Source organism: Lates calcarifer, linkage group LG20 (assembly GCF_001640805.2).
Source record: "Lates calcarifer isolate ASB-BC8 linkage group LG20, TLL_Latcal_v3, whole genome shotgun sequence".
Lineage (NCBI taxonomy): Eukaryota > Metazoa > Chordata > Actinopteri > Centropomidae > Lates > Lates calcarifer.
In genome coordinates, this window is record NC_066852.1 from 2,104,055 (window position 1) to 2,129,381 (window position 25,327).

General features: G+C 41.8%; 3 protein-coding genes across 5 annotated transcripts in view; all 3 read right to left on the bottom strand.

Annotated features, from left to right (window-relative positions):
• Nucleotides 1-10,001, bottom strand: part of trim62.1 (tripartite motif containing 62, tandem duplicate 1) — a 33,075-nt gene extending 23,074 nt beyond the window's left edge. Inside the window, exons 1-2 of the mRNA XM_018700644.2 lie at nucleotides 8,950-10,001; nucleotides 7,314-7,863 (exon numbers count right to left, since the gene is read on the bottom strand). Coding sequence (XP_018556160.1) covers nucleotides 7,314-7,721 — 408 coding nt within the window. The 5' untranslated portion in view covers nucleotides 7,722-7,863; nucleotides 8,950-10,001. The remainder of the gene's footprint in view (nucleotides 1-7,313; nucleotides 7,864-8,949) is intronic.
• Nucleotides 10,002-10,313: 312 nt separating this feature from the next.
• On the bottom strand, nucleotides 10,314-16,602 carry tnfrsf1b (tumor necrosis factor receptor superfamily, member 1B). Its single transcript, XM_018700643.2, has 9 exons — nucleotides 16,409-16,602; nucleotides 14,857-14,962; nucleotides 12,839-12,964; nucleotides 12,568-12,726; nucleotides 12,280-12,373; nucleotides 11,976-12,202; nucleotides 11,793-11,885; nucleotides 11,538-11,596; nucleotides 10,314-10,991 (listed from the first exon to the last, which is right to left on the bottom strand). The coding sequence occupies exons 1-9, from the start codon at nucleotides 16,460-16,462 to the stop codon at nucleotides 10,461-10,463; spliced, it is 1,449 nt and encodes a 482-aa protein (XP_018556159.1). The 5' UTR covers nucleotides 16,463-16,602; the 3' UTR covers nucleotides 10,314-10,460.
• A 2,969-nt stretch (nucleotides 16,603-19,571) lies between these two features.
• miip (migration and invasion inhibitory protein) lies at nucleotides 19,572-23,164 on the bottom strand. 3 transcript variants are annotated; one of them, XM_018700570.2, is made up of 9 exons: nucleotides 22,837-23,164; nucleotides 22,110-22,312; nucleotides 21,401-21,506; nucleotides 21,195-21,306; nucleotides 21,009-21,088; nucleotides 20,789-20,915; nucleotides 20,301-20,397; nucleotides 20,041-20,160; nucleotides 19,572-19,937 (listed from the first exon to the last, which is right to left on the bottom strand). In XM_018700570.2, exons 1-9 carry the CDS (start codon nucleotides 23,063-23,065, stop codon nucleotides 19,803-19,805), a joined length of 1,209 nt encoding a protein of 402 aa, XP_018556086.1. In that variant the 5' UTR covers nucleotides 23,066-23,164; the 3' UTR covers nucleotides 19,572-19,802. The 3 variants fall into 3 exon arrangements, with proteins under 3 accessions (XP_018556086.1, XP_018556085.1, XP_050934354.1); XM_018700569.2 differs by having other exon boundaries at nucleotides 21,009-21,100; XM_051078397.1 differs by having other exon boundaries at nucleotides 20,041-20,209; nucleotides 21,009-21,100.
• Between the last annotated feature and the right edge of the window lie 2,163 nt (nucleotides 23,165-25,327).

Genomic DNA, 25,327 nt, shown 5'->3' on the forward strand with positions numbered 1-25,327 from the left:
AGACCCCCGAGAACAATGGCCTGTAATCTGTCTTAATTCCCCAGCTAATCAAGCAGTGCAGGGCTCAGAATCTTGTGGCTGGCTGCAGCGGTGGGGGCACAGCAGTTCACATCCACCCCCCCACCAAAAAAAAATCAAACCGACACAGACAAAACTAAAAGGCAGAGAGGACTGAATTTTAACTGCTCTGCTCTGCGATCACTCACCACTCATGGATTTTTAAACATTTAGCAAGATCTGCGATTGTCTCCGCCTAAAAAACCTTTCTCCTCCTCAAGCTCTCACTTCACATTCACCGCTTTTCACAGGATATTCTACCTCTGAGGCAGCTGAAGAAAGAGTAACCATTTAAACAACACCTCTCACCGCCTGGTGTTTTATAGCCGTGTCGCTGACGTGCGGGCTGATCTGCCCACATTAGGGAGGCTGGGGCATTAAGCCTCGCTTTAAGCTGCAAAAACTTTAAGGACAGCACTTCCCCTTTCATTCACAGAGATGACCTGTAAATCTCTCATTGCCAGTGATCCATCCTCTCCACTCTCTGCCCTGCCAAACCAGTTGCAGCTTGCATGCAGCAGTCCTGTGTCCTGCAGGTTTTAACTAGCTGACAGGTACACGTCAAACTGAGGAAACAGTCACACAACAGGTACAATGCATTCAATTACAATGAATCATCAGGACGCAGTCATGTGGAGGAGTTTGATATGTTTCCACAGAAAAGGAAACACACCTCAGAGTACACCTCCTCAGAAGTGGCTATATTTGAGTTTGTATCAGTGGTGCTGAGCAAATTCAGCACATTCAGTTGCCAGTTTATTCAGCAGCTGTTCAAATCTGTTGCAGTGTAGCACAACAGCCCTGCAATAAATCCAACCGGCATCAGAGTGACAGTGTGCATTTTTATTGACACAGTTTAGAGAAGTGTCGATTCAATTATATGGTTATTTGGGGACAGTTACTTCACATTATAACGTTCTATCGAGGGTCTATTTGTGGTGTTTGCTAAAGCAGCTTTTCTCTTTTTCATATTTTTTTAGGGTTCAACATCTGCATGGCACCAACTTTATATACAAGCATTGTGTCATTGATATATTCAGCAAGAGGAAGGTGAGGAAAATGATACAGACAGGAAGCTGCAGATCAATTTTTCAAATCAAATGTTTAGTTGGTTGTTTTGTGTGTTTTATTTCAGATTTATTTTCTTATTATGTAATTTTACTTGACACCGTCAGAGGTCAGAACAGACTTCAAAACAAAAACAGTAAAAACCTCAGTGAAACCTGATGATTTCGCTTCCTCCTACAGCTTCCTCAGATGCTCATGACTTCCTACAAGCCAATGAAATATGAGGCACTTGTTGATCTATTATTCCCTGAAACAGTTTTAGTTAGTTACAACGCTTCTGGGAAATACCTGTTAGGCTTAAGAGGGTTCATAAAATGGGACTTTTACGATCATATTAGCCTTCAGATTCTGGTGTCCCCGTCCCTTTATTCCCTACAGTATGTAGCTGTTAAACATTTCGAAAATGAGTCCTTTAATAGTCTCTAGAAAACATATGGCAAATTGCAAATCCAACTCATCAGTGCAGAAGGCAGAAAAAAAAAAACATTTCTAATGCACAACAGATGTACAGGCATCTGACTCATTTAAGTTAAGTGCAAGCTAAAGTAATCATCTAAACAAGACAAAATGTTCTGTGCGATAGATGCAGCAGCAGCTCTTCTTACTTCAATCAAACATAGCTGTTTATCTGCTAGTTTACCAACAGCATCAGCGGTATCAGAGATAAGTGCAGCACAAGCTACCGCCTCTCTCTGGATGAGGATATTATGCCAGCACTACTCTAATGGAACATGACTGTTCTGTCTTTCCCCATGGCTCCATTTCCACATGAACGCCGCCTCTCAGCCACACCACCCTGACTGACCGCCAAGCTGGACAAACTCATTTGTTTTTGGGGTGGGCGGCTGGTGGGAAATCTGCAGGGCGGAGGGGTGGGGGCTGGGAACTAGCTTCCTCAAAAGAATTGGTTACCAAACAAGATCTGTGGCATTTAATAAAGCACATACCTCAGAAACGAGGGGAAGATTACTGAGAGAGAAGACAGCACAGGAGAGAAAAAAAGAGACAGCGAGAGAGAGATGGAGCTGCTACAGGAAAGAAGAGCAGACTGAGGCGAGCCACAGGGGAGATGGCAGCCGTGGGTGCCCTTGAAATTGCCTGACTCATTACTGCAGCAGCACGGCCATGCATGGTGATGGCAGGCTCAGAGAGAGCTCTCGGCGGGGCTCTGACAGTCGGAGAGTGAAAGACAGCCCTGTTTTAAAACCACCAGAGGAACACTTCAAAGGCTGGCGTGCTCATTCTGCCTTTTCAAACACCACCCCGCATTACGGCGAGGCAAACGAGAAAAATGCTAATACGTTTTCATGATTAATCCCATGTATGCGGTCTGATAAGGAAGGAAATAACCAGGTATAAGGATGGCTTTAATAGAGGACAGCACACAGGTGCATCTGCACACTCTGAGTGACAGGTCTGTGTGGGTGACTCAACGCCACGGTAATCATTTAATTCTTCAGCTGCGTGGGTTTTAGTCGAACTCAGACCAGCATCACTTGCACAGCTTCCTGCCGCTACTCTCCATTCACATACCATCTACTGTATCTAGAGCCCCCAAATATGCACGGAGAACCAGGGGCTGCAGCCTCATATCCTTTCTTATCTGGTCTTGCACCACTGTCAAGTAGAGCATAAAGTCGTCCCTAGGGCAAATAGACAGCAGGAAGAGTCTGTGTCGCCCAATGCAATACTGTGGTTGCACACAGCCCGCTGACAGTCTCGATCATCACAATTAAGGCACAGTGGCTGCCATGGCTTCCAGTTCGTCCTCCGCAGGAGCCGACTGCCAACTTTTAGGCCACAGTGGTGTGATAATAAGAGCACAGCTTCATCCAGCTCCAATCAGGGTTACAGCGGTCCAGCCAACCGCTATTTAAGATGGCGCCAGCGCTCCAAGTGTTGCATGACTGAGGGAGGGAACCGTAATCTCACTGCCATTAACCTATATTGCCTAAAATAAAGACATTATTTCCCTGAACATAAAGCACATACTTTACAGGGGTGAAGGAGTGGGGCTCAGCAGATAAGAACGCCTGGCTTCTCGGTTATAACCTCATTTAATGAGCTCAGAGTAAGACTGACAGGCCAAAAAATTTCACAACAAAATAAGAGAGGATTAAAATGATGAGATTGTTTGGTGCATTAAAAATCTGGAGATTTCTGTGGCTCTGTTTAATGTTTTAGTTCTCAAGAAGTTTGAGATAATTTTGCATTAAGAGGGTTTTCTGCTCTTGTACATTAGGTTTAAATGGTATTTAATGCCGTCCAATACGACCAGCAGGAATAAAACCCCTCCTAATCAGAATGCATTAGTTCCCTGTGAAATCTCCGCTCCCTGAAGCAAATGGCAGAGCCACAGACAAATCCTCCTCGATCCTACCTTAATGTCCTTTATGTTGAGAAATACGCGCAGGCAAGCAATTATGTGTTGGGTGAATGTTTACCAGATGTGTGTGCGTCAGCCTGTGAACGACCGGGCGGCGGTAGATGTGTTTGTGCATCACAGATTTGGCTGCAGGAGCGTTTTACAGAGGAAAAGGATGCAAATCAGCAGGAGGTAAAGCTCTCAGCACAGCAGCAAGACTCAGGGCCTGAGGTCAGCGGAGTGACATGCCAGGCTAAGGAGATTACAGCCCGCCACAGACCAACCACAGGCTGCGCTCATCAGTGGACAGCGGCCAGCCAAACACACTGTCAACACACAGTTAAAAGCGGTGGTGGCATGATATGACAGAAGTGTGTGGCATATCTGAACCCTGTGGAAATCCAGCGTCAAACCTGAGGCTCTGAATCCTGAAATATGTTGTAACAATGTGTTTATGCTTGTGTAAAATATAAAGCCATGAAAGCATGCCCGTTGTGAAATTATGTATTTACAACTCAGAAGCTCGTGATTACATGTCACCAAAGGAATTCAGCAGCTGTGAGTAACGCCTGACTGTTTCTGTGTTTCTGTATTTCACCATGGTGGCCCATTGTGTTCACTGAAGACACTGATTGGACTGCTTGTACTGATCATCAGTGTTGTTGTGTCTGAGAAACGCTGGGTAACAACAACAAGGTGATGGGAGCATGTGTCTATGCCATCCTGCTCCTTTAGCGGGTGACAGGGTGAGGAGGATGATGATGATGTAACCTCACAGCAAACACTGCTGGGAAAATGGACAGTAATAGTGAATCATTATTACTGACGTGAGTATGGTTTTATTTTTTATCATTTTCCCTGAGAGCAAAGTCATGACTCCTTGCAAAATATTTTGCAATTTCAACCAAATCACAGAGGTTTTAGTCGCCCTCTTTGTGAACTCTTTCTTTAAGTGCAAAAGTGTCAAACAATTCAACACAAAGAGGCTAAGCTCTGGCTCTCAATCTACCAAATCCCTTTCCCCCCTCATCTACCAACTTTCCCACCCTACAAAAACTCTAAGGTTCATTTTAAAAGAGGCCACCATGCTGGCACGACATGTGCCCCTCTGGCCCAGATAGTCAAAACACTGGAGCTGATCGCTGCTGCACTTTAACACATCCTCACCATTTTGTTTTGGCACTTTAGTTAAGCATTGTCGAGCCTCGTGCTAAAAGTGAGAGTCTGTGGACATGACTCTCGCACATTTGTTTCCATCTGACACACAGCTCGCATCTGCTCACTGGAAAGAAAAGAGAAATGATAAGGAAGGTTGTAAGTCGACTAATATCACAGGGTTTTACTTAGATGGGTTCCGTCTTACAACATATTCATTTATAGAAGCAGAGTTCACTGTCACAGCAGAGGCATTCCTAATAAAATTTAGTTTCTGATCTCTAAGAGAAATTTGTTGTGACACCATCTGCTGCCTCGCTCTAATGTTTGCCTGGTGAGGACGAAAAGTTACGCAACACCCCATGCCACTTGTAGATCTAAAATGCCGACCATGCCGGGCTCATCATGGGACATGGCTGTTTCCTATGGGGGCCTCTGTGTGCTCATACTCCCCCCTTTCAGTATTGTAGATCTGGGAAGCCTCCAAAGCTCCTGCCAGAATACAAAATGCCAGATCGCCGCCTTGAAAAGAGCTCCAAGCAGAGGGACAAGCTGGTGTCCAAGAAAAGGGAAACATCTTGTGCTGGGCCTAATTACTTCTGCTCCAAGATTACACAGTTTTGACCTTTCTCAGGCTTTCAGCACAGAGCCTGATGTGAAGTTAAGGAGGACAGCACTGATGTTCACAGCACTGTTAATTATATTTAACACAGAACACAGAGGGACTGCAGCTCTGAACTAACCCACCGATTATGTTTACATGTAATCTATTAATTGCCTCTTATTTCTTGTTTAAAGCCCTTTTCCTGCTCACAAACACTTCAATGGAACAAATTAGTTAAAATCCAAATAAAACATTGTTGTTTTTATTTTCATAAAAACTAAAAACAGATTTATTTTGCTCTAACCAATAACCAAATAGCAAATTCATCATATCTCTAAAAGCTGCAACAGTTGCTGCTTAGAGGAGATAACTTAGCTTTTCATGACAACATAAGAAATAATTTCTTTTCTTTCTTACAAAGCAAAAGTTGACGTGATTGTTTTTCCAACAGCTGTCAAAGAGCACAACACCAGACCTTCAAATCACTGTCAAATCTGAAATTCTGACGTCCAGAGTCGAGTTGATATGAGACCTGAGGAATACGACCTAAAATCTCAGACAATACAGATGTAACCTTGACAGTAAATATAACTGCAAATAGTCCTCATTTATTACGATATTTCTGGATTGTCGGCTCTTGGTTAGACTCACTGGCTATTCTCAATTTGTGGGATACAGCCAAGTTATCAAAAACAACAAGGCATGTGAATTTAGGCCAGTCGATACAGTGTTGATATAAATGACTTTTATTCATCAATTCAGCTGCAGTCTGCATATAAACCTGCTCACTGATTCAGAGCACCGAGGGCAGAGTGAGCTTTGCCGCTGTCAAAGATTCACTCTCAATAGAGCGCGAGAGGTCAGACTAATGAATAGTCAAAGGCCGAGGCCATCACATTGATACAGCCTCTGCAACCAAAGGCACAGATAATGGAGAGAGGTGGAATGAGAGAGCGTAAACCTTTCAGAACCGCACAGCTGCGTGTCAACCATCAACACTTTGGTCTGTTTCTTATCAGAAAGCTCACCGTGCTGTCTGCAGAAAAACGGAAATGACCAGTTTTAACGTTGCATGGAACAGATCTGAATATCTGCGCAGGTGACAGCAGACTTAACAAATGACTTCATAACATTAGACTGGAATGTGTTTCTATGCATACTGGAGCAAAGAAGGAACAGGATTAGGAGCTTTGTTTCACAGTTATTGGATTTTGGCTCTGTGGGAATGGAATTATCCAAACAGTGAGAGCAAAGCAAACAACAAACCAGTCCTGTTAATGTGGAAAATATGACTCAGTGTAAACACATACGACACATTAACATACGCTTAGTAAGGAAGAGCTTATTATAAAGCCACTGTCATGAAAAACATCCCTGATGTGAAGTTTAATGTGTCATTATGGGATTTCTGACCTTTTTTCCCCTCATTTCAACAATTTCAGTCATTGCTGAGTCAAGATCTCTCCTCTGGAACAAACCACATTTTTCCTAATTTTGGAGCCAAATTGAAAGTAGGGAGATGCCAGGAAACATCAGGGAGAGAGAGGAGGGGATGACATGCAACAAAGGTCCCCTGCCAGACTTTAACTATAGATTTAGCATTTTCTAATTAATCTAAAATGCTTTTAAAACCCAAATAAACTCAAATACATCTCTCACTGCCACATATAAGCTTTTTTTTACGTTTTCTGAAATATTTCCAAGGATTTCCAGTGCAGCAGAGCACCACTTTGCTTTATAAGATGTGACACCTAACTGAACTCACAGATGAGCCAGGTGATGTGGGCATCAGAGAGGGAGAAGCAAATTAGATGTGTCTCATTCCTCACCACCTACTGTACCCAAAGTACTCATCAGCACAGCACAGAAACCTCAAACTGCTTCAGTGGAGCTGCTCTGTGGCACTAAAGGGACTGAGGCTGAACTGTCTGGGCAGCTCCCACAGGGGTGAATGAGTGCAACTGCCTGAATGTGGCACAGAGTGCTGATGGGTTTTAAGAAAATGTCAGCCTCGCCCTTGCTAATGAGCTGTCACAGTGTGTGTGTGTGTGTGCCACGGCTGACCTGTATCTCCTCGTAAGCCTCGTCAATAGTGGTGACTTGGTGTTGCTCGTGTAGCGCCGGCTCGTCGCAGAAGAAGCACACCAGACTTTTGTCGGTGAGGCAGAAGAGCTTGACCTTCTCGTGGTCCTTGCAGGGGTAGGAGCTCCTCTGAGCGTTAAGGATGGCGTCCAGCGGGAAGGCCGAGTAGCGCTCCACAATGTTGGACAACTTGAGACTCGGGGAGAGGAGAGGGTCGGTGAAGGTCCTCCGGCACTCGGGACAGTCCCGCGTTCCGTGAGGCTCCTGTCTGCTCCAGTGCTCGGTGATGCACTTCCTGCAGAAGTAGTGCTCGCAGCCAAAGCTGACGGGGTCCTGGTAGATGCTGAGGCAGATGGAACAGAGGAGCTCGTCCTTCAGACAACAAGCCATTTGCAAAGACTGAGCGGCATCTAAGAGGGCAATGCTCTGGAGCTGAGTGTACTTGGTTTAATCTTCAGTTGAGTGGTTCACTGCCATGTGGGAGTTGACTAACAAGATCTACAGGAATCTTGAGATTTCACTTTTATTGTGTCTGTGGAAAAATGATAAATAACAACAATTAGAAAAACATAACCTTTTGCTGGAGAATAGCAGCACCTAGTGCATGGTCTAACACATTTATAACAAAGAAATCATTAACAAGAGAAGAATCTTTTGGTTAAACATTAACAGTGAGAGTCAATTTAACATATGCTGTTACTCATAGAGATATCAGAGTGCCATAATAGCTGGCTGTCACTTCACACAGCTCACAGTGGGGTTTGAAAGTCGAGCTGTAAATTATGTAGTTAATCAACAGAAAATTAAGCAGCAAATAAATATGATCAGCAATGACTTGGCTAAAACTCTAATAGAATCCAGCTCATTAAATATGAATATTTGCCGGTTTTGTTTTGCTTTGCTTTTCATGATGGTACCATTGAATATCATTTGGATTTAGGGCTGCTGGACAGGAAAACAAATAATCTAAAGACCTCGTCTAATGCTTTGGCAAAATGTTACAGGCGTTTTCAATACTTTCTGACATTATATAGATCAAGTTAAGAAAATAATCAAACTAAATGTACCAGGTTACTCTTGTGACACTTAATAATTTAACAATAACAACCTTAATTTCAACTTCACCTTGCTACATTGTTTTCTCCTCTCACTGTGGAGGATTTACTGACTTCTGCACCAACCAACAGGCGAACGGGGAAACACCTGCAGCGGTATTATCTCCGCTCCTGTCTTCCTCTCTCCCCGGTGTTAAGGAGCTTCCTTTTAAATTCCCTGATGAAGGGAGTTTTTCCGCAGCCTGGTCCATAAAACTATCCTGCCTACATATGTGCTGTGGCTTAGCATACATGTTTTTTTTTTTAATTGGCTCGATCCAACCTTGCTTACGAGCTGGATTTGTAAACATATCCGACCAGGACCACGACACCTCCAACCACAGCGGGAGGATGAGAGGGGGCAGAGGCACACATACACAAAAAAGGGAGTAAAATATTAGCTTAATAAGCTTCCTCTTAAAAAGGTGGATTCCAGGGGGGCAAATGAAAGGTAAAGATATTTTAATATGCCAATTCATAGTCAAACAAATGGATAAAAAGAGAGGAAAAGACCCTGAACTCACCAGCCTCTCCGCAGCGACATCAGCAGCTCCAATACAAGTCTCTTTCAGGAAGGAGAGCAACACACAGCGGCAACAGACGGAACCAACGCTACTGAAACACGGGGGGTGGGGATATCCAACAGAATATTTACAAGATAACGGCGGTTTGTCCATAAATATGTACATTCGGAATAAGAGTTAATCTACATGTAATATGGGAATGTAAGCGGTTTTATTAGTGAACAGGAAGCGTAAAAAAAAATAAATAACGAATACAAGTCTTATCCCCCTCCTCTGAGAATGGAGTGGCTCAGACTTCCCCCGGTTAGCATCGCTGTTTAGCCACAACAAACAAACAATGAAATGAAACAGACTAAAAGTGTAACTTAACCCATACCAGAGACTGTCTTAAAATTAATCCCAGAAAGTGCCATTAAAACGGGCTGTCACTGTTCACTGAAACCGTGTTTATGAGCGGAACGAGTAATTGTCAACGGCTGCCGTTTCCACCTTTGACCAGCAGGTGTCAGGAGCGTCCGCAGAAAACGCCCCAGTGTTTCAGATACAGGTAGAGGAGGGTATCACATATATCAATACATCCACGGTATAAACTCATTAAACTCAGTGTATCTGCTATAGACGGCATATTAAGATAAATAAATAGCTTTTAATGTCTGCAATTCATATATAGAATTGAAGATGTATTATTTATTTTTTAATCAGTGAAACCATCCATCAGTTACCTGCAGCTTATCTGGGTCCAGGCATGGATGGATTGTGAGACAATGGGTCCTTGGCACAGACAAATAAAAGCCCCCCTAGCTTTCCTATATAGGACCCCAGACTGAAAGAGATGCAAACTGACTACAAAGGAGATGTTATGGTTGTTTTGTGTCTCTTTTAGGTCATTTTCTGGTTGTTTAGTGTGTGTTCTGGTTGAGTCTTTTCATGCTAGTTCAGTGAGGTAGTTTTGTATATCTTTATAGTCTTTTAAACTGAGCTCTGTGACTTTGAAACAAGACAGTTACCTCATATAGAGACTCTGGCCCAGGCCCCCCCATGACCCCCTGAAAAGAAACATAAAGAAGTTTTAAAAAGCGATCATCTCTAACATTAAAATGCTGCTTACACATCTAATACAATCGTAATATAATATTGACAGTGGACTTTCCACTGCTCAGTACCCTGATAGTTAACCATAATCTTTTCACACAAAAACACATTGTGTGTTAACTGTAGGTGTAGGCTGGAGGTGGGGCTGTAATCTGGTGCTATACTCTTCACATAAATTTAGATTTTAATGCTTGATACTTTACTGTAACTGCAGGTGACGTGTTATAATTTACTATTTTTAAATTGCAACTTCTTGTACTTGCACTAGGTCATTAACGGAGAGACAATATTCACATCTTTATTTACACTATTCTGTATATACATATATATTTACACTCACAGTTACATTAGTATGATATGGAAACACAGCAGAGGTGTATGCTTGTCTTCATAAAAAGCACAACATACACATACACTCCTCATACGCTGTAACTTTCACTGTCCTGTACTGACATCAGCGACTGCTTGCCATCCTCTTGCTGCGGGATGCTAAAGGACTCCTCTTCCTCCCCAAAAGGGAGCGTACAGTCTGCTTCCTTCAAGTTTGTGGGCACAACAGATGGCGTCCCGCAAGACCCGTTCCCTATGTGGAAAGTGATGTTGACATTGACATGCGGGCTGGTGGTCACGGGGCTGATGATGTGCGGGCTGGTGGGCTGAGAGGGGGACTGTGAGGGGATGCTGGGCTGAGGTGTGATGGGCTCTGGGTTGGAAATTAAAGTCAAGGGCTCTGACAGAGCAGAGTGTAAATTGTTAATGGCTACAGTGGACTGCAAGGGGCCGATGGAGTCCTGGCTGCTGCTGCCGTCTGTTCTGGTTAACGTTTCAGTGTTGTTGCTTGACTGACTGTGGTCACTGCAGGCTTCCCCTTTCTCCAGCAGACACTGTTGCTCTGGTGAGGTAACTGTGAATGAGGTCAGCTGAGTTTCCCCCAAACAACCCTGACTGATCTGCAGAAGAAAGAAATGAGAAGTTTAATTTCAAGTATTTTATATTAAAAAGCCACAGCTACAGTCAGTTTTCTCGATCCTGTCGTAAAAGGTGTTCATTCAATTATCTTTTTTAGCACCGAGGTCATAACTAGTGATGGTGCTGCATTATATTTAGAGGAGTTTCTAATATTCAGCCCCCCCCCCCATATATGCAAATATCAGTGGCGTGCAGTGGGTTTAACACATAGGCAACTTGAACCACAGAAAACCCCCCACCTTCTCAATGTGAAAATCAACTCGTTCACCACTGAGAAAAATGAATCAGACTAAAAGATGCTGCTGGTAAACAGGGAGGTCAAAAACTTAGAAACACCTTTCAGTATAATGTAGTCCAGAACACCACCACCTTTAACTGCGACCTCAGAAATAAACATGTAAAACTGAACATTATAGACTAGACCAGAGCTGTTGTGTTGAATTGCACGAGGCTGTACAGGTGTTCCTAGTGAAAGGGCAACTTGTAAATATGCAAATGCTATAGAAGAAAATCCAAAGAAGACTCACTTTATCGCCGCTCTCACAGTTTCCATTTGCGTCGACTTTGGGGTGAAATTCTTCAGGGTCTGGGAGAAAAAAATCAGAGTGGAGACGAGTAAAGCAGTGAAACAAACAGTGGCACACACAGATCTTGATAAAGATAAATAATAGTGATTATCAGACTATTTTTCAAGTGGATATAGAAGATGAATATAATATAGATACAATCACAGCTTTTCCACACAACAAGAACATGATGAATGTCCATGTTGCAGTAGTTACCTTTCTTCCAGACTGGTTTACAGATGAAAATCAGGATGATAATAATGATGATGACCAGCAAAGTGACTGTGATGACTCCGGCAATGACAGCGACTAACACAGAGGCAGAAAAAGAGAGAAAATGAATATACCTTACAGTTTTCTCATGATGACTGCCTAGAAACGCCAAATCAGTTAACATACTCAGCTTGATGTCAGATCCTGTAATTGTGCTTGAAATGTTGGGTACAGATGTTGTGACAGACAGCGTGGAGTCTGAGATCGCCCTCATTGTAGTCGCCGTTGTGTGCACAGTGTTGACGTGAGGCTCCCTTGTTGTGATTTGAGGCTCAGTGGGTGTGACCTCCGCAGGTTCGCACACGTTGTCTGAGGTCGTGTTGCCTTTTTTAACAACAGTCCTCCCATGACAACTGCGGAGAAACAAAGACAGAGGTCAACGATCTGAGGTTCTAACAGCTGTATGCAGATGTGACTCTCCTTCACTCACTCTCTGTGAGGCCGACAGGGGTCCGTGTAGGAGACGGTGTCAGAGAACGTCCCATCTGGGCACGGTGCACACTTCACATCTGACCTTTCTGTCCCTGAGAACAACACACAGATATGTTGCAGTTTACTTACATCTCACCATCAGACATCAGTTTTCATTTACACACTTTTTTAATAATCACAAAACAAGATAGCTCGTTTCAAAAGGGTTGACCTTCGAATTTAAACTAAAATATGTAAGAATTACGTGCATAATAAACACACAGTGACTGATGAAAAGCTGCTGTACCTGGCACAGATACTCCAAAACCAACTTTGCATCGAGTGTACCTCCTACATTCTGTGCAGTACGAGTCTTCATATCCTAATGTGCAGTACATCCCGGGCTTGCACTTGCACCTGGCCTGTGTGGTTGAGGTGCAGTTCTGGGCGTACATCAAACCTTTGTCTGGTTACAGAGAGAAACATATGCTTTTCATGTGTTAAAAAGCAAAACAAAACAATGAATTTAAAAAATAAGCATTCTGTCTAACGTGGAATATCACAGAGCAGTTACTGACGTTCTTTGCATCTGTTGCAGGAGCGGCAGTTTTTAGCGTAGTTCCAATTTTCTGTGAACAGGCCCGATTCACACGGTTTACACTCAGTGTCAGTAGTTCCAGTGCAGTCCTGTATCCAATGCCATCCTGTAATAATATATACAAGAGTGAATCCACATTAATCCATGTTAGTCACTGCATTTACACATTTAACAACAGCACATGAGCACGGTAACTCCAGAGAGTCTACTGACACATGAAAACATGAAGGTTCAAAGATAAGTTTAACATTATTCCTCATTTATTTTCATTGTATATCATTGTACCCTGCTGTTATCATGGTCCCTGCCTACTGTGAAAAATACACAGGTGATACACACCTGTTTGTATGACACAGAATCCTGGCTTACGTGTGTTTTATGTTTTCATTCAGGAGATTTACTGTCTTTCTTAATTTTAATAATACAATTAAAAGTGTTATTTTTTTCACTTAGATGCCTGAGTGCATTAAGATATTGTGGCTATGCAATTAAATACACACATTTTACAGCTGAGAGGTGTTCAGATAAACACCCACTGCTGCCCTCACTCACTCCATAGTAGAGAAATGGGATGTAAAACAATTAACTCCACACTGAGTGGGAGAGATAAGGTTAGCAGACACATGAGATCAAGTTATTGCTTGAGCGCGTCAGAAGGTTTTACAGCCCAAGTCTTTATGAAACAATTGGGAAAGGGTGTGGAGGATATCTCGAAACCATTTCCAAGTTAAAAAATCACACTGAGAACATGTCTGTACACACTATGAATTTGACAGTGTAACTGCATTCCTGCTCTTCGTGTGCTGCACAGCTGACCACACCTGAACCACAGATGCAGGCGCCTTATCAAAGTCAAAACACTCGCTGTGCCACATACGCTACAGTGGTGTCTTTAAAAGTCAATAAAGTTTGGGGAAAAAACGCTTGTTGCAAAATCCCCTGCTGGCATGTGGACAAAAATGCAGTGTGAACAGGGTTGTGTTAAAAAAAAAAAATAATAAGATCAGACTTATCTTACACTTGTCCATGTATCATATGTATGACACAAGGTCTAACTGGTTCTACACTGCAATGCAACAGCAGTTTTACTTCTTCATTTCAGCCCCCACTCAGCACAAAATCACCTTTTTGATGACGTTTGGATGAAAGTAAAAGGCTGAAACACATCTTTCTGTGGCTGACTATACAAACACGTGTTTTTTAACCAATGACTGACCGTTGGTTGGTTGACTTTTATTTCACTGTACTCATTTCATCTTTTCAGTGACTGGTAAGAATGTTGATTTTTTGCCTGGAACCACTGATGTGCAGTTTTAGCCTCTAGAGTACAGTTTATTATGTAGGTAGCTGCAAACAAAAGCAGGTCAGCAGGAAACATTAGAGTCATTAAATGTCAGTGTAATTAGCTAGTTAGCCACTACAGAAACCCTCAGGTAAACATGCCAGTGTTTATAAATTAAAGCTGTGAAACCATGATATCTTGATTGTGACATTTTACAGTTTAAAAATAAACTTGTCACTGCTTTTCAGTGGAAAGAGTGTGTATGTTGTCACTTTCTAAAACACTTCAAGTCTATTTCGGTTCTTTTGTACTGTTACATATCTGCTTATACAAACACGCCGATACTGATTGAAATATCAGCTTCTACATCGGCCTGGCTGATTCATCAGTTGTGCTCTTAAAAAAAATAATAATAATAAAAAATCTCTCTTCCCTCAAGTGAACAGTGTGAACAATAAACTCACTTCATGTTCTCCAGATGAAACAAGGAAACACCAGTTTATAAATACCTTTAGCTACAGTGGGTGCTATTTATCTTCTTTCACACCTTCCCGCCCAAACATTTACCAACAAAGTTTCAAGATCTGTGTGTCATCAAATAGCTTCTATCTTTTATTCTGTACTGAGACAGCTTTGTCTTTCAGTACAGAGATATGAGTCTGTGTGCATGTGTTTTTTTAATGAAACATTATAAATCACAATGTGTCAGTGCTTACCAGGTTGACATTTCTTGCAGCACAGGTTAGATTCATCTGGCTTGTACACTCTTGATTGGTTGTGACAGTTTCCTTCTGAGTTCGCCTCATAGCCCTGAGAACACACCTACAGGAAAGTGAGAAAAGATTTATCTTCTGCTGGTCAGATGAGGACAGTGGAGAACATAAAGCCTTTTCTCATAACATTACAATCTGCTTTAAGGTTGCTAGAAGGGGGGTGGGCTTGGTCGTTCAGGTAAACTCAGTAATTTTGAAATGACTAAAGTGGAAAATGTCTGCAGACCAAATATGTATCTGCTAGACATTTTTCCTTGAAATGCACCTGCTCTGAGGTAAACCTATTAATAAGGACAGTAATTTTAAAGTCAACAACTTAGTCAGTGGCTGACGGGCGAAGCAGACGAGTCGACAAATGTCTGGTTGAGTCTTTCATATGTTAAACAAGAGCTTAAAGTAGTACCTGACCACCCACACCTGCGCCCACTTTTTCCCTTATGGTAATGCTCCTGGCTCGAGCTGCAGATATAGCCAAACAGGCAGCCATTATTCTGAAATTGTAGGAGGTGCATTTCACCTCCACAATATCGCTCTTCTCTGTGGGGGCCCTCCACTCGAGTACTCACATGCATCCATGTTATAATTTAGGTACGAGCTCACTCTCACGCCCCATGACCAACATATCAGAAATACAGTAACCACAGCACTGGTGTACTGGGAAGGTGCACAGCACAGTGGCTGTTCGTATACCTGTCCTGTGCACAACCTTGAAACTGTCTAACCACAGTACCCTCCAATGACAAGCAAAAGTATGAATATGCTGACAGGAGCAGAGTATTTCTCGTATTACAGGAAACGGAGGCGGCAACCTAGAAGCCCTCGGTTCCGAAGCGCATACTTCTTCTGAGGTGTGACCACTGATAGCAGAAGGGGAGCGATGATACAGATAAACCCTTAGGAAGCCTCACATTATTAATTACTGACAGTTTATGGCTAAAGAACAATGTGTTTTTTTCCTTTTTGGCCAAAACAAATCCTCTTTTACAGAAACGCACAGTGATAGTGAAAGACAATAGAGAGAGTTGCTACATCATTTCAGTACTTGGTGTCTTAACCCTGAGATATTCAGTCTGAAACTGCATCGGATGCCAGACACCCGAAACCAAATATTCATAGCGCTTCACCACACTACAACTGTGCGCTAAATCTCCACAGTACGACTCGCTACTGCAATGTAACATCGATACACTCAGGACAAAACTGATATTGATACAGAAAAGGGGTGTTAGGACCGGTTTAAAAGAAATGAGAAATAATCTTTGCCAACTTCAGGGCAACTGACAAAAGTTTTTCTTTATAGTAACAAGATAAACGTGTTTACATGGCAGAAATATCATCTGACACATTTCCATAAACTGATTTTAAAAGAGCCTGTTGCTTCACATTCCCTAGAATTAATTCAAGTAAGTAAGAGCTAAACTAACAATTCAAACCTGAGCAGAGTCTCTGATAAACACGGCACGACAGACTGGAAAAAGTCAGACACAAAGCCTACCTTGATAGTGTGGGCATTCAGCAGAACCAGTAGTACAAGTACAATGTCCTTCATTGCCTCTTTAAAGCAAATTATAGACTGTAGAGCAGACCAGCCACCAGCGTGAGCACTGCACTGTTCATTTTAGAAAGGCGGGCCGACAGTCTGTGCATACAGGAGCAATTTCCTTGAACCGAGCCGAGTGTTTGGAGGAAGGAAACGAGCAGGCAGGCTTTAACCCACATTCACTGATGTGATGTGAATAAGCATAATGAGCTGAGGCAGAGTTTAGGTTAAGAGCTGATAGCATCCTTCCACACTATTGACAGCTGATATATCTATTGCATATATATATATATATACATATACATATAGTTTGTTTTAGTTTGACCTGTGGCTGAGAGATGATGAACAGATACAGTTTAACATGTTGAAAAGTTTTCATGTTTCCTTTAAACATGTTAAACATGATCATGTTTTATGATTGAACATAGAATCAAACTAGAATTAATTTGACATAACAGGAAAAGACTCTTTAACATCAGATACAAAGTGCTCTAATATACAGTTACAAATATACAATTTTAAAAATACATGTTCCCTTTTAAAAGGACACGCCTTAATCTTCACTGGTGCAGCCAATAAACACTGTTCTTTTTTTCACAGCAGGAAAAACAGGTGGATCTAACAGCATTAATAATGGCTCAGTTCCATTAAACCAACCATAATGACTAAAAGCAACAGCAGGGGTCGTCTGACTGCTAATTTAAATGGGATGTAGCTGTTGTTGCTGTTATTGATTTCACCTGTGCTTTTCCTGCTGGGACATTTCAGAGTGTGTGCTGTGAGAAAAGGTCTGCAGGGTTTTGGAGGCACATCATTTATTAAATGTAGATTGTGTGTAGTTGAGGGGTTTCAGTCTGGAGAGTAGTTGGTATTGTTGCAGTGTAACACCTGCAGTATTCAGTAGAAAAGCACTCTTCCCACGGGTGGAATTCAGAATGTAAAGCCCCTATATGATCAATTATTACGATAAGTTGTTTGTATTATGAGGTGTGAACTGGTGGGAAATGTTCAGTGCTGTTTTTTTTTTTGCAACAGAATTATGTTACTCCCAAAACAGGAAGTGGACTCAGATGGACTTTCTCTTCTTGTTTAGAAACAGTCCAGTCCAGATGTACTTTAATCTCACTGAACCAGACATTGCTTTCAAGCATTGTTATCGCAGTTTAAAATAATCAGAACACAAACTTCTCTTACTGGGAACTGACTCATGCTGCCTGCATTTTAAACTGTGGATACAGGACACTGCTGATTGTCACATTAGTGATTAGAGAAATCACATTTCAACCTCAAACCCAGTGGAAGCTCTCTGTGACTGTGGCTGCCTGCAGTTGACATCGCGTCAGTGTCACTGAGCGAGGCACTTAAACCCACTTCAACCACTACTACTGTATAGTTGTCAAATCCTGTGCTCTTATATCTGCACCACAGTGCTGCAAACGCTGACAGCCTGCCCAGTTTAATGCCCATGTGCTTTGCTGTGTTTGTTCCTGTGTGAGGTGCTGACATTTCACAATAAAGTTTCCCCTCCCACATCCTCAGCATTTCCCTGGTACTCAAGTAAAACAGTAGCAGTCCTTGTCTACTGTTCTCGCTATGTTTATGTCTGTAATATTAAATAACTTTAACTATGTAAGTCTGAAGCGCCTTTAGATCAAACCTTCAGTCTTTAACTGGGTTTGCTGCAGCAATATAAAACTCTGCCAGTCGAAGTGAAACCTGTTTGAAGGTTTGGTTGAAACCTGTTTTAAGGTTTTTTATGTTTTGGCCTACTTTCATGTGTTGGAGCACTGTTCTTGGATCCTGTACTTTACTGCTGACTAATTTCTAAATGTACAGCATAATGGTTCAGATTTTTTAATGACAGACGTGAAACTTGGTTGAGTCAGGTATGAATATACTGTCTGCTTTAATTATTTTCTGAAGCTCCAACTTTATTCTGTAGCAGCTCAGTGCTGACAATTCAAATCATTGTCTGTCTGTATCAATAGTATTATTATGCCAAGACAGTGACGTTCATCACAGTCTCTTATCACTCTCAAACGAGTTTCAGATCCTGTTCATTTCCTCGCCAACCAGTGGCTTCTTTGAAAAGTTCATGAACTTCAGGAAAGACATTTTTATGTAATATAAACTATAGTTAAGCATCAGGTCTCAGCCAAGTCTTCAGTGTTGGATTACAGTTTACTGACCAAGATCTTTGTCTTGAAAATGAGCAGATGAAGAAAGAAAAAAAAAAAGGTAAAAACATGAGGATCTGAAGATATGTAATGAGTTTCAGGAGCATCATTTCCCTTAACAACAGCCTGTGGTAAAATCAATTGTCGTATCATAAAGCCTCATCTTACACAAAGCTTTACTCTGGTATCACAGCATCCTGGCTCTAAGATGTCTATCTGTTAGATAACAACACGCTGATGACGGAAGACGATTTTCTTTGAAAAAGCCGTCTATGCCACAGAAACATCAAAGTATTTCAGCTTTATAACACAGCAGGATGAAATATTTCTGCTGATCTTGAAAAAAAATTTAAAAAGCAAGAAAATTAGTGGAAGTGAAGGAAACTGGGTTCATGCCATTCATTATTTTTGTTGAAAACGCCCTGTTACATTTCGTACACTATCTAAGCTCTTCAAATACATTGGACTGCACGGCACATACTGGAAAAAGTAGTGTCATAGGTGGGATGGCTACAGTATCTGACATTAAGTATAGGTGGTTGTGGTTTCCTGAGAACTGACACATCTGTACATTACAAACTGCCTTTGTTTCTACTCAGACTTCACAGTCCAACAGTAAGGAAGTCTCAAAGGAAGTTAAAAACAGAAGTATGCGCAAACCTGGGAGCCAACACAAACAGCTGGATAGGGAAACACAAATGGGCGTCTCTGAGCAACGGAGATGATTCACAATGACTTCCTTAATGTTGTGAAATCTACAGAGTAAACTCAAATTTAACCTTTGCCGTGTAACTCTGCATGTGATAAATGTCTTCCCTTTCCACTGTGGCGTAAGGTTATGATCTCTTGCTTCACAAGGCTGCTGACAGTCACATGTGGAGCCTAAGTCTGGTCAGAAAAAAAATGAAGAACTAACTCAAAGCATTAAATGTGCTGCTCTGTCAAGTAAATTAATCACATTTTATTAAACTAGCATGCTTTAAATCACATTATGTATGAATAAATAAACAACCTAACATTAAACATCTCATTTACCAGATATATGACAGAGAAGCATTATTCTGATAAAGTGTTTACAAAAGAAGATGTTAAGAAAATGGGAAATCATGCTTGGTGTTGTCAAGTGTCTGACAGGAACTACAGCGACCACTTAAAAATAGACATTTGGTTTGTCAGCACACTGGGTAAGATGTGTTCCCTAGTCTTTTTTGGGGAGAGAGGCGCTGGAAATTGTGACGAGCCAAGAGTGACACATTTGAGATCTGGTTGGAGAAGTGGTTACCAGACGCCTTGGGCACAGAGAGATCCTGAAAAATAACATAACCATCGTTGGAGAGCGGTGCCATCATTTATTTTTATTATAGTAATAGTTTCACTTTGTGATACAGTAGTAAGTCTGCAGTGTCTCACCTCCAGTCCCTTGTCCTGTGACCCTGTGCAGCTCTTCGTATTCAAGCTGCTCTGCAGATCGAGGCTGCTGGGCGGAGGCAGGATGCTCTGACCCGTGTGCAACCAGCCTGAGAGACAGTGCTGGAGAAGAGTGAAGAGATCCACAAGGATGAAAAGAGACTGTGGAGCACTGATAAAATGTGTAATGTTAACTTTGACCAAGTGTTAAGATGGCTAAAATCATCATGCAGAGGGCTTTCCCATTTGGAATTCTTACTCACCGATGGTAGCCCCACGCTATCAGAGGGGTCAAAGCTGCATCGCCGATGAGCTTTGTACTTGTAAGGTGGCAGGAGGGTGGAGCGAGGGATGCTGACCCTTAGAAATAAAAATATAAGAGGAAGAGGAAGTGTATTTTAAACTCTATAAAAATCTAGTTAGACTGGTGATTGTAACAGCAGTCTTTTAACTGACTTGACCACATCTTACAGCACAAGAGAAGTCACAGAGATGGTTTTGTCTCATCAACCAGTCATATGATTTTTGATACATGAACTAACTCAAAATACATTTGAACAAAATGAGACTATTACAATTACTAAACTATTGCTATGACTATTGGAAATTTTGACCTCTGGGAATCCTTGGGGATGTCTGAATCCACTGCCCTGGTACATCACCCTTGTACTTTACTTTGTGTTTAAAGCAACAAACACTACAGCTGTAGGAACCATTATCTGTGTGCAGTTTAAGTGGACATCATCATTACCTGATAAGAGCAGGCTCAGCAGGAGTGTGAGGGTGGGAGGATTTGTGTCTTTTGCACACAGGGCAGGTCTCCTGAGCGTGAAGCGGGACCGGGAACAGTCTGCTGTTAATCCTGTAAGAGAATGTACCTGGACGAGAGGCGAAGCAAGCAGAGACGAGAGTTACTGCAGCTGTCAGGGAAGGAAGGGAGTAGTAGTATTCAAGTAAACGACTCATCTTACATTGATGAGTGTCCGCGTTAGCTTCTGGGTCATCTTCGTTTGTTAGCAGCGGCAGCCCTGAACGGTTCTCCTCAGAAAATCTATGAGGAGAGCTAATTAATAGTGATTTAATGAAGCAATCACCAATCACAGGTAACTTTGATTAATGTGATGAGTCACGAGTGCAATCAAGTGAGAGGCACTCACTCTGCTTGTGGGCTGTGGACACACTCGTCTTTATGGAGCGATCGAAACACGTGCAGGTCATTGAAGAACTCGTCAGGGCGCTCTATCAAGGAGTCCTCGGCATCCAGGACTCCTTAAAGGATAAAACACAAACATAACCTGTTAGAGCTCCTTTAGACAACTATGTGTTTGAAAGAGATGTAAACAGAGAGACCGATGAGAAGTACCTGCTATCCAGTCATATCCAAGTAAGGGCTGTAAATGATGCCTGTCAGTGGTGGGTACCTCTTCACGTTCATCAGACTGAAACGTGACCCGACTCTTCACATCCCTCTACAAAAACAAACAGTGAACAGAATTTGTAATCAGCGTGTTCCACTTCAATTATTTCCAGATACACCTTTTCTGTGGCGTTCATAGAGACTCAACACATGACAAATATAAAAGCCCTCTGCAAATCTGCTGTTAATGGGAAGCTCATTGAAAAAACATTAAACTCAGCATGTTAGCCCTGTTGTTTCATCTGTGTCTCCCCCCGAAACTCTAAAGAGACATCACTTACTGTAACAGCTCCAAAAAGCAGCTCAATCAGCTTAATCTAAGTTCCATGTGGACTCCAGAAGTCTAAAAATAAACTTATCTCTTCTACTTCCTCACTGGTTAAATATACACCCCAGCAGCGCTCTGACAAATGACTACTGTAAAGTGTGACTGATCAGATGTCTAATGTTTATGTTGTCATCATTAGTGATCATTAGTGACGACAACATAAACATTAGACATCTGGACACGTAATACAATTAGATGGCTTCAAACCCATTTTTTATATTGAAAATGTTGCTCTAGGACGACTGATGATTCTTTTAAGGTGTAAAATGATGAAGAGATTGGGTTTTCAGTGAGCTTCAGAGGATCATCTATGTTTCTTTTGCTTACCTGTTCTTTGCTGTGATTTACTAAACAGGACTTGGTCCTGTGTGGCCTCGTGTCCTGTAGCCTGTCCTGGACTGGAGGATGTCCATCCCTGTCTCTGAAAATGTCTGATGGGTCTGTTCGTTGAGTAGTTTCTCTTTCATGTTTGGAGGGCAAAGATGGTGTGGAAACAGTGCGCCGGATGCCCGCTTGTCTCTCACACGTATCTGATGGAGATGAGGAAGATCAAATTTCTCTATCAGTCAAGATTTCTTTACTTGCACACAACAGGATGTGGCTGTGCAGACGTAAACTATCACCACAAGGTTGTGCAAAACAAACAAACAAACACATGAAAACACAATCAAGGGTCAAATCAGAATAAAAGATTATACAGTTTTATCTAACTTGAAAAAAAATTTCAACAGCATACATCATCTTATTATGAGACCCAAACTGTACACCCTGAGAAACAGCTGACAGCTCCGGAGAAAGCTGGTAAGTGGAGCTTGAGTCAACAAGTTACTGTACTGACTTTAGCTAGCTACGTGTTTTGCAGTATATACACAATGGGGAGTCAAACTAAAAGGGTGATAAAAACTTTATATCCACGCTTTGTGTTTGATGTGGTGTTTGGATTAGCTCAGTGATGCTTTATCTGGAGAAAAACAGTCTTATCTGGTGGTTAACTAAACCGATATCTGCAGACTTCTTTTATGCATTCAGTCTCGGATGTACAAGGTTTAACTACCCGCAAATCTAACGGTATTTTTTGCCAGGGCGGCCCTGGCAGAACCGTGGTCTCCATCGGTCCGGGTCACCATTTCCTCTCTGCTTTCCTCTGCCTCGCCCTCTCTCTCCCTCTTGCGGCCCTGACTGCAGCCGCTCATCCGGTCCAGTTTCTGTCTCTGCTGCTTCAGCTGCTTCAGTAAATCTTTGTTGCGCTCTCGTAAAGCGTCCAGTCGGTCTGTGGAGGACATTTTTTTAAAGTTTAAACTGAGTTAAATTCACGTTTGTCTTACTGGAGGTGAAAAGTTTGGCTCCTTTGTGAATTGAACCCGACGCCATAACAACCGCGTTGACAACAATGATCTGATTGGCTGCGAACGTTCTACTCGTCAGTCCGCGTAACTGCCCGAGCATTTTCTTAAAGTGACAGGCACACACTTAATTCAAGCGATAGGACATGACGTTGAACAACAGGAGGCGCTATTTGCTCAATTAGACACCACAAACAGTCCTAAAAACACTGTGCAGTACAGGCAATGCTGATTAATTAACTGATCAGGATAAAACACAAATAGTACATGTAATAAAAATAGTATGTTATTACATTAACATTTTATTATTACAAATGAATTAACGTGCAAACAGCATTCAAATGCTGCAGCTGGTCAGATACTGTTGTGTGATGTATAACCATGCATCATATTTTAGTAGCTGATCACAGGGTTTGTAGTTAAGTTGTTATATAAATGCAGTGGAGAAAAAACAGGTTGCAATATTTTTCTTGATGTAGAGAAGTGGGGAGGATCAAATGGGAATACACCCATCAAGTACAAGTACCTTAAAGTTGTAGCTTGAGTATATGTACTCAGTTACTTTCCACCATTGGTTAATAAGGAGAACCACTATTAAAAATATGAGTCTGTGCACAACGTTAGGTTAAATCAGATCCTAAAACCCTTCACAAAGCATGATCCCAAGTAAATCTAGCTACTAAGCAAAATGATTAAATACTGTATGATGAACCAAAACGCAAGGACCTATAACAAAAAACAACCCAGTCTGGTGAAGACATAACAAGCCTTCAGGGCCTCGTTGAGCCTGAACAGCACCGCTACAGCTCCAGAGAGAACAAGGACAAAATACTCCCAGAAAACCATATTAGGTAGAAAGACGGAGTAAACGTCAGGGCAGGCAGTTCAAAGATGAAACTCCCACGAGGACAACTGCAAGAGGTGCCAGGTCAAAGTAGTAAAACTTGGAGTAACATGAAAGTATGGCGCCTCTAGTCCATAAGGTTTACATCAGTAAGCTTTACGCCAAACTACACAGTACATTCGCAATTCAAGCTAATTCTATTCGTGATCATTATGGGTTAAAATGGTGAGAAGTTTATGGAAATCAAAATATAAATGATTTACTCTGAGGTTTACAGCATGTACAGACAGACTCTATACTATCTAACTGTGCATCCTACCAGGAGACAAATGCACTCATACTTTCATATTAGCAGAAAACTACTAAAATCCAGTTCAGGATCTGACATCCTCCTTGTCAGAGAGGAGGTTCACAGGTCTCTTGAGATGAAACTCAAACTTCAACATCTTGAAATGTCAGAGGAGGAGTTCACCGCTTCACCTGTCTTCACAAACCTTTAAATAACAGCTGATCCCAGACAGCCGCATTAAATTTACACTTTACCAGTGCATCCGTTTGAATATAACACTCAGTGGTCACTTTATTAGGTACATCTGTAAAATCTAGTGCAACCCAGCTCAGCAGCTTAAAAAGATAATGCTGTTTTCATTGACACTGTCAGAGAGGTCTTAATTTAACCTTCACTTTAATATTCAGGTTGTTGTGTGTGGTGATGTTGAACCAGACTGCGTTATATTTACAGATGTTTCCTATGTTACTCCATTTACAAACATATGGGAGGAAGAATTAATACAACACCATCACCAACTACAACCTAATTACCCTAATGAACATATTGTTGAATTTACACATCGGTGAAAGCTTTAACAACACTAAGTGTATGTTTATAGAGGTGCAACAATTAGTCTATGAATTGACAAGTAGATTGAACATATGGCATGTAATTTGACATTTCAACATAAATGTTTAAATCAAATGATCAAACTGACTCTGTTGAAGAATTATTAATGCAGTCAGTTAAAGCTGCTTTTTTTGTAAGGTTTCATTCTCATGGCAGGCACTGAAAAGCCGTGGAAACAGCCTCCAATCATGCTCCTGGTCTGAAGTTTTTTATTGTGGAGCACAATGTAGAACAAAATGATGCTGAAAACAACGCCGGAGCTTGCTCAAAATGACATCTACAGCCACCTCATCTAACTGCAATCGCATGAGGCTGATACATGCTGATCATGGGTTCAACTCTCGGCTAGTTTTGCCTTTATTTCAAAAATAATAATCTACATAGCTTCAACCAGGATAAAACAATCTTCAGACTGCTCTGAAAGAACCAAATTAGCTGGATGAGAATAAACCGGATT